The sequence below is a fragment of the Protopterus annectens genome, chromosome 6.part0 (assembly GCF_019279795.1).
Source record: "Protopterus annectens isolate FY-2018-M chromosome 6.part0, PAN1.0, whole genome shotgun sequence".
In the NCBI taxonomy this organism is placed as follows: Eukaryota; Metazoa; Chordata; order Ceratodontiformes; family Protopteridae; genus Protopterus; species Protopterus annectens.
This window is the reverse complement of record NC_056737.1, coordinates 1,466,103,464-1,466,116,649: the sequence shown is the minus strand read 5'-3', so window position 1 is coordinate 1,466,116,649 and position 13,186 is coordinate 1,466,103,464. Positions and strand designations below refer to the sequence as shown.

At 37.8% G+C, this 13,186-nt stretch overlaps 1 protein-coding gene across 1 annotated transcript in view; it reads left to right on the top strand.

The window, feature by feature from the left end:
* Positions 1 to 13,186, top strand: part of LRP1B (LDL receptor related protein 1B) — a gene marked incomplete at its 5' end in the record, with an annotated part of 5,941,474 nt that overhangs the window by 4,830,063 nt on the left and 1,098,225 nt on the right. Inside the window, one exon of the mRNA XM_044073672.1 lies at positions 828 to 960. Within this exon, the coding sequence (XP_043929607.1) occupies positions 828 to 960 (133 nt within the window). The remainder of the gene's footprint in view (positions 1 to 827; positions 961 to 13,186) is intronic.

Below are 13,186 nucleotides of genomic sequence, written 5' to 3'. Positions count from 1 at the left end.
ACCTATATCTTGCTTTTGAAACCATGAAAAATAACCAGCCCTATTTCTTCCCAGAATATGTGGTTCTACAAAATGCTTACTAGAAATTAAATTTGCATCAACAAATAAGCAAGACTTGCTAGAGGCTAGGGTCTGACTCTTAACTCCACATATTTCCAGTATATGTAATTAGTTACCACTGCAGGTCAAACAAAACACTACTTTGTCTGTCTTTAAGACTAGTCTTGGTGATTGGGTGGGTGCACCTAAATTTATACCATGTGACGTCTTGCTTGATTTAGGAAGCGGGTACTAGTAACTACACTTAAATGCTGGCAAAAACATTTAAGTGTGTCTGCTTAAAGATGTGTATGGCTGGGCCTGTTATGGTCTTTGTGATCTAATCACTTGCCCAGTTTTATTGTTATGTTCCTGTGTTCCTATGACGACGGAGAATGTTATTTACAGTTAGGGCACAATGTCAGTCAAGGTATTAGATGACTTTGGAATGTGTGCATATGTGGTACCTGTAAATTTGTGATACGTTACAGTCTGTTACACAAATGTTTAAATTACTTCCACTTTGAAAAAGTCACAAAACAATTGCTTTCAGTTTACTTTTTATCTGTTTCGGCATATTCAGATCTCTCGTTAATGCCAGCTTGAAATGCAGTAAACATTTGTAACATAAAGGAAGAAATTCCATCTTGAGTGTTTTCATTTTTTTTAATCAGGTTTCAAATGTGAATGCAAACATGAAAAAGCTTCAGTAGAAGATTATTCTTTATGAGGATTTGCTGTACTCAGGCTGTTTCTAATAAGTGATGCTGTCTTTTGTCTGTTAACAGAACGATTGTGTGACAGAGTGCAGTGAAGATCAGTTCCGTTGTCAGAACAAAGCTCGCTGTATTCCAATCAGATGGCTGTGTGATGGTATCAGTGACTGCATAGATAACAGCGATGAGGATGTCTGTAGTAAAGGTAAAATTAATCTTAGAATCTTTAGTGACTTCACCTATTTTAATATTTGCCATCTATTTGGAGGAGTGCATTTCATTGCAGTTGGAAGTTTGGCAGCATAATAACGTATGTTTTATATATAACTTTTAAAAAATACTCAGAGCACTTGCTCATACTCAGACAAGGAGATTTCTTGTGATTTATAAACAACTAGTGCATAACACAGTGCTAATGAAGGGTGTGGGGATTCAAAGATACTGAGCTGTCCACATCTTCTAAGCTGTAAACCAGTCGACCAAATGAAATCCTGAATATTAACACTGAGTAACTGCTAAACAATGGACTCTATTTACATTACACTAGTAGCAAGTGGTTTCAAAATCTCAGTCAATGCCCATTTTGAGTGCATGGATTTGAATGTGTGTGACTATATGTGTGTGTGTGTGTGTGTGTGTGTGTGTGTGTGTGTGTGTGTGTGTGTGTGTGTGTGTGTGTGTGTGTGTGTGTGTGTGTGAGAAAAGTATTGTATTGTATCGATGTGCTATTCATCAACTTGTTGGTTTGATTCATTTATTTAGAATTAATTTAGTTAGTGTGCACATATCAGTGCTTTGTACATGTGTAAGTGATTGGCAGTGGATTCCTCCAAGCCCTTCACATACACTGCATGGGTAATTTGGTGTTGTGTAGGTGCAGAAGTAAATGGTTGTGGATATCTGGGTTTCTTTTATTAATTCTTTGTACCTTAACACAGCCAACACAATGTCCACCAAAACAAACGTGACCTTTTTGCATTTCTCAATGCTAAATTCATTAAATTATTTTCCATTTGAGTAAGATAGTTTATGAATAATAGTGAATTTTTGGAAACATACTCCAAACATGCCATTTTGCAGATGTGCCATGAGGAAATTCTTGAAGCAGTCCCTCACTTCCTTGCAGCCCAAATAGTTGTCAGTTGTCTGACCCTCTTCTACCATATAATTTTCCTTCACTGCCCTTTGAGGTATGTTCCTCTTTCCTGTGCTCTCTTTTAAATGATCCCTTTTCTGTGTATTCTCTGTCATTTGCCCAACTTGATGTATTTTCTTTTTGCCTGTAAAAACAAGTTTCCTGTCTTTGTGAATTCCCCCCTTCCCACCTGCCACAACTTCACCTGAACTCACATCTTGGTCACAAGCAACTGCTAAAGCTGAGTGCTTTGTCTGACTTCTAGGCTCACTGACTATCGCTAGGACCACTAACTATTCCTGCTATTCCATGTCTTGCTCTATGCAACCTGTTCTTGCATAGCCATCCTTTAAATATCCATCTGTCTTGTATCACATCTAACCATTTTATCTTTCAAATATTCATGTCTTGTATCCAGCCTAACCACATTGCTTATCATTCAAATGTCCACCTATTTTTATCCCACCTAACCACTTTAATTTCTTCTTTCGTCTTTGAACTGATTGTCATAAGCCAACAATCAATGCACCATCATACTGTGTGTCTTCCTAATTGGCAGATAATACTACAGCAGAGAAGTGACCAGTTCTGACTCCTGTGACAATATAATCTTTAAAGAAACATATATATGCAAGTGACCAGGTGTTAAAGGTCCAGGGCTTTATCAAACTGTCTCCACATTCTCCACCTCTTATAAGGATACTCTACATCCTTCAACCATGACATGTCAGTGATAATGCACTGGAGGACCTCACATAAGTCTGGATCTAGTATAAAGATAACATTTTTATCCTCAGAATATGGTTGCCTTTTTCTGTCTACTATTATGCTAATATATTGCAGTATTTGCATTCAGTTTGAAACCATTTTCAGTACACTTGTATTGTGCATTGTCCATCTTTTTTAGGAACAATTTAATATATGCAGATACGCAGATAATAGTGCCCTGCTTGCAGTCATCAGGACACTGGTCAGCTGCCCTTCATGCATATTTTCTTGGAAGTCTACAAAATAAATGCAAAAAGGAGAGGGACCTGCACTGATACACATGGAACCCCCACTAGTTACAATTTTAAGTCTGGGGAGGTATCAGCAACTTTCACTACTTGAATCTGTTGAATGGCCATTTTTCAATCCAATGAGCAACATATGGGGTATACATTACATTTATCTACCTTTCAATAACAGCAGCACAGGGGTAGTGTCAAAAGCTTAGTAGTGTCTGCTGTACATAGCCTCTTTTACCTTTTCAAAGAAGTTTACTAGGTTCAGAAGAAAGTACTTGACCATCACATTTGCATAATAAGGCTGTTTATGGCTAATGAATCTATTATTACCTGAGTCTGTGTGTGTGTGTGTGTGTGGGGGGGGGTTATTGTATACAGGAGTGACAGTCACTATTCAACAAAAATCAGGGAAAATCACATTGATAGGTTGAGGTTGAACAGTTTATGTATAGGCTCAGAAGCTTCTACCTGGAAATGATAAGAATGCAGCTGGTTATGTTGTCTGATCCCATACAAATGTTGCTATTAGCCTTTGGTGGAGACTCTAAACTTCTTCAGAGGTGATTTCGGGAGAAAGTAAATCTTCAGGGATAATGAAAACAACAATGTAGGCAGGTGGGATAAAGTCAGCACTAAATTTATTTGTTAATGTATTGACTATATTCTTTAGATGAGAATGTATAATATTTGTAAGGGTGAGTTTAGTGCACTATTGAACATTATTCCTTAGCTTTCTTAAGTAACTGAAGATTTGTAGTTCCCTTTGCTCTCTGTAGCAACCATATGTTTACGCTCTTCTTTACACTGGTTAGTAGCACTCTTAAAATCCTTGCTGGCATGTTTTAGTGTAGTCCTTTGGTAGGGTGATGAGGATTTCTTATAACTTTCATTATTTTTCTTATTTTGTTATACAGTTTATTAGTACATGAGTTCTACCAGAGAGGTGTATTCCTGAATTTTCCTTTATATTTAGGCCAGAATGGTGAAGACTTTTTTAAGTAGCTGTTTAGATGCCAGTAAAAATGGTAATGAATGTGGCAGCCCTCTCAGGTGGGTCCATTTGCTGGGGATTTTTAGGAATTTTGCACAGGTCATCTATAAGCTGAATTGTGTTTGTCCTATAGAAGTCCCCAGAGATAATCTCATTTAGTGGTTGATTGGTACCATTAAGCCTGACAAAGAGGATAACTGCTTTGTGACCATATTTAATACATTACGAGGAAATGCATGATGGCCACCGGGGTGATAAGGAACAGGTCAAGGATATTAGAGCCTGTAGCGGGTAGTTTCATACTTTGTTTCAGCGTATTAATATTACTTCTGCTAATATCTAGGAAATGGTGAGGATATCCATTTCTGCAAGGGCTAAGTGTGACAGTCAGTGCTTGGGTAATAGAAGTCCCATAGAAATAAGGTATTTGGTTTTATATTTAACTTTTCAATTGTAATAAGGTAATTTTGCTGATCTTTGGGAGACATTGATAGGAATCTATAGCTAGCAATCAAATAATAGTTGCATTTGTTAATTTTGTGTTGCATCTTTTCATTTTCCAAGTTAGGCTCTTGGTTAATCTGACATTAGGTGCCAGATACAGGTGATGTTTCTAACAAATACAGATAGTCCCCAGCAAAGACCAAATGGCCTGAAACCTTGATGAGTACTAAACACCACTATAGAAGAAATTATGTCATTTAATCAAATCCACATCTCAGTAGTTGCATAGATACAGTTGTGTTCATGTTGCAGAAGGACCTCATATTCTGGCATCTTTCCATTTACTCTGCTAGAAATAAGCAGTGTAACCATGATATTGTCTGAATTTGGGTTTGACTTTGCTATGCATGAATGTCCAGAAGGGACAGTCTGCCTGATAAAGGCAAGCAATATTTTAGCCAATATGTGGAAGCCATACTATAAAAGGTGTAAGCCATTTCTGGTAAAACAGAAAGTCTTATCTACCATCTCATATTAGAATGATCCCCTTAGAATGACACCAATTACTAGCTAATTTTTAAAACCAGGTATCTTATCTTGGTATCAAGGCATCATTTTTGGTCAAGGCAAGATGCTTCGCAAGGCCAGTGTCTTTTCTGTCCCTAACTAATGCATATTAAGTTCTGTCATGTTTCTCTGCATGCCCCTATGGGTGTAGAGTCTCAGGACATTTACTTCCATGCATGGGCTCCCATTAAGTTATAATCACACTTCTGTGGTTTACAGGACCTTTGGGCCTTTGTGACATCATCTATCGAGGCACCAAACTATCAGTTAACAGTCACGCTATTCTTGTCTAGTCTTCAGAGTGTGGAGTCTGTTCTTTAATTGTAACCCATTTCAGCATGGGTTGAAATGAACTATTTCATCATGGTCAAATAGACCTGTTCCATTAGTGCTGTAATTAATGTAGATGTGGCCTGAAATTACTTTGTGCACATAGCCAAGCATAGCCTACTGAATTTTCCATTATAATGCTGCTGGACATTGTTAAAATTTCTTTGGCCAGCTGGCCAGGTATGGCTTTACCCCTTCATATGATTTTTTTTTCTGAATAACTGCACCTATGTTATAGATATGTGTTTATGTTAATGTTTGGCTTACCCCATGTTACAGTTTTCTGAATTCTTCCTATCACACTCAATTTTGAAGTATTTTAGTTAACAGAAAACCAAATTATATATAACCAACATACTGGTGGTACTAATGGTTTAAAGAAAAAGGACCCACATGTTATATCTTTTGTTTTCAGATGGAAAAATAAATAATATTGTGTAGTATATTTTTGCAACATTATTCATTAAAGTCTACAGATTTTTTACTGTGTCTTTAATAACATACTTCTATTTTTGTGTCATGTATACCTGTGTCAGTGTTTTAAAATTGTGCTTCTGAGCAGTATCTCAGAATCCTACTAAAAGTGGGGGAAATTTTACCCTGCTGGAGATGAAAACTGCATGCTAAATAGGTGTCCATATTTTGGGTGAGGGTACCTACTACTGAAGAACCTTTGCACTTGTTTTCAGTGTCTGCAAGTTGAGAGGGATAATTCCAGTTATATACTGCCTAAAATTCCTTGGTCTCACCTGGCCAAGTGTCTCATATTCCATTACTGCTGTATCTCACGCAAGTGGAATATAGAATTCTGCTATCCATGTTATCAAACAAGACCTTTCCTAACTGAGCTAAGCACCCTTGCCAAAATGTCAAGAAGCATGAGAATTATGTTTTAGTCTTGGGCATTGGTTCTCTTGCCCACCTGGCAGAATGTAGCCTATATTATTTTTATTGCATCTAAACCAAGGTTAACTTAAAATCCTTAGACATTGCCTACCACATTTTTTCTTGCAGCCCAGCCAAATGACACCTAGACTTTCATTTTTCATTAGTTCAAGCATAGCATGTACATCCTCTGTGTTTCCTGAACAATACATGGCTAACCTTAGCTCATTAACCTTGTTCAGTCATGGACTATGCCATCTTGTTCTAACATGATACATTCCAGGCCCATATTCTTTATTCCACTTATGCATGAAGAGATACACCATTTTTGTTTTACCTGTGACAAGCATGAGCTAAAATTCCTTTGACCACATGAGACAATTCGTATTTTGCAATACCTCTTCTTCATAAAGCAAATTTCTTTTCATAAGTTTGGCTGCATACCTTAAAAAACTGTAGTCCATGGATGACTGCAAAATAATGTTTTTCCATGATCAAAATGTGTTCCTTCAAACATCCTAAGCAGACACAGTGCACTGTTTCAAATTTGTCTGTCATTATTGTTTATAGAAACAACAGAGATACTCTGTATCATTGTCAAAAACAAATATTAGAAAATAATATAAACTATTTGCATGCTTTACTCTACAATTTCTGTTTTGTTATTCTTTATCCCAGCATTACAAGCAATGCAAAGTTTCAGAATGGATCAGCAAAATGACCAGAAGTGCAAAGAAAGCCTACATTTGTTGATGTAACAAAAATTCCACCAAGCCACTGAAACAGACTGCCCAAACTGCATGATAAATGCCATTAGCTGTATGGTGAGCAAACAAGTAGCATATGTCTCTCTGTCCATTGTAGGCCTTCAGTCATTCGCTAAGTGAAACACAAATGCATAGACCATGACTTGTTTTCCCTTAATGCTTCACTCCTCTTGACATTATAAAGCATTACCTAACTCTTACAAAATACCTGAGACAAGCTGCTAATTCCATATCTGCATAGCCAGACGTATTAATGTCTGTACCACACATTTGTCTAAAAGAGAATTTTCTTGTCTTGTGTTTCACTTTTTCTTTCCCTCCTGTCTATGCACAGTTCAAAAATATACCTCTGCCTGCCTGACATGAGAATTGGCTATTATCTCAGACACCTTATTTAAGCCTTTGAAATCATTGTCATAGTAGATTGGTTCTGTTATGAATAACAGACTTTCTCAAAACAAAGTTCACTACCCCCAATGTTTGAGGCAAGACTGCATTCATCTTAAACTTATATATACCAACTCCATGGTCATACCAATTCAAAAAACATAGGTATTTCTCAAAGGAAGTGAATCAGTGCCAGTAGTCCCTTATAAATTGGATTGGCAATGCATTACTGTGGAGGGCAAAATGATCAGTGTTCTGTCTTGCATTTTTTTTCTGCAGACAAATGAAGCTTAAGGAATTTTACATTGAGCGATTGGAGAGTATCCCAACAGATTATCATGTTCTTTGACTTGTAAAACCTTGTTTCCTTAACACATCAAAACATTTTTCCAACACCTTCTCATTTACTCAATATATGAAAATGACAAGAATTAGTTACAATCTTTCATTATATGTGTGAAAATGTATTTTTTCATTCAAGAAAAAGAATGTTTAATTTATTGTTCATCACATTCTTATGCTGTACTGTATATTGCTTTTTATTGCCTTTTTGTTAATGATATCTAAATCTGTAAGTCTCAGAATCCAGTGCAGTTTTTATCAAAGCATGAGTGCAATATCTGTGGCCTGTGTAGCAAACGGTACAACCTCAAGGATTGTATTTCCATTTGTACTGACAGCAAAAAAGCATGCTTTGTGACTTTGTTTCAGAAAACTGAGCCATAAAATCAATATGCAAAGATGGTATGGATTTTAAATGCTGCAGCAGCATTATTCTCATATTCTTTGTAGTTCTATCATTTATATCAAGTAACAAAAATCGGTTATGAATATGACTTAATATTTTCAGTGGTAGACAGTATGAAAAGCACAGTATTTTATTCTTCCAAGTGAGCATTTTAAACTCACTGTTATGAATGTAGAGGATGCTTAGCATCAGTCCTTCACAATGTCTATGATTAAAAAAATGCTGTCATATCATAAGGTATATTTTTCACTGTTAGCTGTGATGATTAAAGCTGACATTCTGATTTCTCACACTTGTACTCATTTGCTTCACTATTTTGTTAATTAATATTGCAACACATTTCTGGAAATCACTATAGGAAGTATGCTGTTTGGATAACATGCCCGACAGTTTTTCATATATGATCTTATTTAAGAGTTCTCTAAATTAATTCTGAAATAACCTTTTTATAGCCCAAGAAAAACAGTGACATGACTGCTCCAATGTAAGCTGGCACAAACTGACAGAATGCTTACATTAGGTAATGAACTGTGTGCTGCTTTGAGGAAACTGGAAGATTATTGTGCAAAACTCTGATCAGAAAATCTTTTCATTCTGTTATTGTTATGAGACAATTCTCGAAATAAACCTGTGCATGTTTACAGTACAGTCCTGTGCTTAGGAATGTATCTGAGCTCATAGGCCTGGTGATAAACAAATGGAAGTTTCATGGCAATGAGGGACAAAATTCAAGATACTTCAAAATAAATTAAAGTACACTAAAATTTGAGACATAAGATTTTTGCATACAGGATCAATCCATTTCTAATCAAAATATGCAAGATCAAAGAACAAGAGATATTTAATAAGAAAATACGTTATTTAATGTCTTGCTACATAGCTGACAAAAGTAAAATGTAAAACTCAAATAAGAAGTCAGTATTTTACAAAATAATTTGGAAACTTTGCTTCTATGTTATTTCATGAGAAATACCCAGATTAACATATGTCTTTTAAAACTGTACATCTCAATTTCAGGATGTTGTACTAAACTCAGAATGTACATATTGAATATCAATATCTATCTATCAATATTATATATATATACATGTGTGTGTATATATGTGTGTGTGTGTGTGTGTGTATTAATATATATATATATATATATATATATATATATATATATATATATATATATATATATATATATAATATATATATATCTATACATCATATATCAGCCAAATTCAATAAAAAAAACATGGACCACTTCCACTATATGTGTTGCATGACAGGGCATGACATGCATGCAATGTTTTTTTTGTTTTTGATATTCAGTAGCAGCCACACAACAAGGTAAATAATGGATGCTACTCAACCAATCCACCAATCAAGATGAACAATAATAAACTGTGTACTAACTAGACTCCTATCCTCCAAAAATCAAAATCTTTTCAGCCATGATAGAGAGATAGACACTACACAACAATGGGGCTGGCTGCTGTTGTTGTGTTGTGCATGTGCAACAGACTGAAATCTATGCTGCTGCTCCTGGTAATAGACCAAGGCCAAGAAGGAGAAGAGTTTCAGACCCCAGGTAACTTATCACAGTCTACATGACATGGAAATTGTAGAGCGCTACAGGGCATACAGAGACACACTAAACAAACTCTGCAACCTCTATTGTCCTCAACTCAGAGCAGGACCAAGGGGAACCCATCCCGGTGGAGGCAAAGGTATGTTTAGTACTTAGAATCTTAGCTACAGGTACCTTTCAATGACCAATGGGGGACATGCTGGGAGTCACAGGCATCACCCTCCAGGATTCTCCATCAGTTCTTGAATGCTATGCTCCAACATACTAGTGACCACATATATTTTCCCTGTACTCATGAGGATAGAGCCAGAAATATGCAGGAGTTCTACCCTGTAGCACACTACTCTGAAGAAATGGGTGCCATAGATTGTACACATGTAGAAATTAAGGAACCACCTGGGGAACAGGGATGGCCCTACATTAATAGAAAGGCTTCCACTCAATTAACTGCCAAGTCATGTGTAATGCTATGGAATCATGTTGATTGTGCATGCTGGCATCCCAGGCATTTACCTCAGCTCACATATCTGGCACACCTCCCAACTGTATCAGATGTTCACTAGGGGGAATATCGCACACACACACACTCAAACCAGAAATATCATAGAGCATGTGTTTGGGCTGCTGAAGTCGTGGTTTTGGTGCCTAGATACATCTGCAGTATAATCCATGGACATGTACTGAAATATTCACAGTATGTGCCACGCCACACAACATCATCCTGAGAAAACAGCTTCAGCACGATCAACAAAGGGAAAGAACACACATCCCACCACCAATGGTAAGCTGCACACAAGTGAGGAGTCAGAGAGGGAAGCAGCATCTGCTGCGGGTGTAGATAGACGTAAGCATGTTCAATGGGTAAGAGACAATGCATAGCAGATTCACTCACCATTTAAGAGTCTAAAACTTTCCACCTATGCACATACATATAGTAGCATTGATGCCAGGCAACTGTCAAAACCTTATCCTCCTCATGTATTGGCTGTGTACTGCTTGCATCAGACAGAGTGACCCCTGAATTAAAACTGTTGCAAATGCTTGATGTACAAGGTAAGTGTTGAACCTGGAGTGTATTGTGCAATAATTTAAATGACTGGCATATATTTGCATGTTGTTACTTGGTAGTTTAAGCAAGTAAAAGGTGGGAGACTTGGACAGAAATAATGTTAACATGTGACAGCAGAGATTTATTTGATATGTATGTGTCCATTATTAAGTAGTAGGCATCAGGCATCAAAGATTCACAGTCATACCTCTCAATAGTACTGATGGCCACTGCATGCCCTTAGATTAGCACCATACATTTGTGCTGAAAAATCATTAAACAGAGAAGTTAGAAAGTAATGATCAAGATTGCAATTTCAGACTTCACAACCCTCACAAGATCATTAACAATAAAGATGGAAACATTTTGATGCTATGAACTGTTGAACTTTCTAAAACCAATATAAGTCAAAGGTACAATTACCATTTCAACATCACAGATGCATATATACTAATCACTAAGTTAGCTATGCACCCTGAGCATCAAACACAATGCTTCTGCATTCCTGAATCCAAAATATACAAAACAGGGATATGGCACAGTTATCATTACTTGCACAGGGTATTGTGGGTGGGGTGGGGCAGGAAACCTAGGCTGATGCAAAAGGTAGGTCAGTGTGTGAGTAAGAAAGAGAAGCAGGCAGACATTTGGATAAAGCAACAAATGGCCAGTGAGACAACACGAGTTTTAAGCTGCACGGGTGAACAATGTAACTGTTGAGTGTGTCTTTATGGGTTCTCCAGGTAAAATTGGTGCATGACACAGCCAATCTCTGGCTATTTCTATGTGTTGGTATGTTGGACAGGTGTGAGATGTGCATGATAGAGGTTCATTGTTGTCATCCTTGCCCACGAGAAATGGCTCTGCCAGGAGTTGTACTGGCATGTCCATGCCCATGGTCAGATACACTGCTTCTCCCTAAACTGGACTGATGTCTGCTGGATGAGCTACCTCACAAGGATGTTCAGAACTACAACTCTATGGCCTGCCACATCTGAGTGTGGGCAGCTCAACCACTAATGGAGCAGTGGAAGTAGTGCCATTATGGGAGCATGATCAGGCATAGCACACTGGCTTACAGCAGATTATTTGGTTGACAGACACCACTCTTTCCAATGTGTCATTCATCTGATCCATTGAATTGGCAATATGGTGGAGGCAGTCATGCATGTCAGCCTGTGCTACATATACAACCCTCTTCAGGACCTACTGGAATGTGCCTATGCCTCCACGACAGCCCTAAACATACATAGAGTGGCATGGGAAGAGACACCTGGATCAGGTGTAAGATGGACAATAGGCCTCCTCCAAGAACCCCTAACAACCCTCTTTTGTGGCACCTCACCCACACTTTGTCTACATCCAGAGTCAACAGGCACTGAAGCCACAGTAACCACACTACGTTAATTGATTGTCTTGCCTTTCATCTGTTCAGTATCTGAGGGTCCACTGGAATGGGTAGATGGCTTTATGTCAACCTCAGTATTGGGTTCAATCTCTACACCCCCCAACTGTGCCTCTGTTTGGCCACCATCATTATCAGTCTGCTGATACTCTAACATCAGGTGGTAGAAGTCCCACACTTCCACTGTCAGGATTACCTGTGATAATATGGAACAAACAGCGGAACAGTTAATACCTACACTACTATAGTTCTACTATAGTCCAATATATGCTTAACAAAATAACAGTGCTACCCCTATTAGACAGTACAACAATACACACAACAGTCCTGAGATCAACTTCATACACTAAAATATTTCTTTGAATTGCTCATCTGTACTGATATAAAAATGTTTGCTTTACAATGTGCAGATGATGGTATGCTCGGTCTGCCGGATGGTCCTGGAAGAAGTTAAGCAAAAGGTAAGGACATTATCATAATTAACAGTAACACAGGGGGTAATACTCTTGTCTCCTTTATATGTCCAAAAACTATACTTTCAACAATAACTTGGATGACAAGTTCAACCTAAGCCCATGTGTAATCAGTCAGAATGTTCTGTTAACTGTAGCAATCTTCAATCCCCCCCAAAAAGAAATCTTGTGAAACACACCTAATGCATTGATTTAAACTGTTTTACTATGCAACAATATTTTGCAACTGAGAAACAATAGCCTACCCGGAAGCTCCTCGTGGGACATGCTTGCTGTTCCTGATACACTAGCACCAACGTCAAGGACATGCTGTTCTACACTTTTCAGGGAGCTGTCTTGATCTCTGACAGTGGACAGGAACTCTTCATTTGCTGTAAGTGATGGCTCTGTAGTAGGCCCCTTGGTACCCATTTGATCATAGGCCACTCCAGTTGTTTTCCTCTGTGCAGATGAGATCATGCCACAGGCCCTATGACACATCTGGTCATATGTCCTGCTGTGGCTGCCCACTGCATTAATGTCGGCAACTATCTGCTGCTAAATTTCTGTGTTCTGCATATATTCAGATATTCTCACCTTCAGGTTTCCTAGCTACATGTTTGTCTTTTTATGGTTTAGATTAAGGGCTGTCAGCATGGTGAATATGCAAATGAGGTGTGAACTCATTA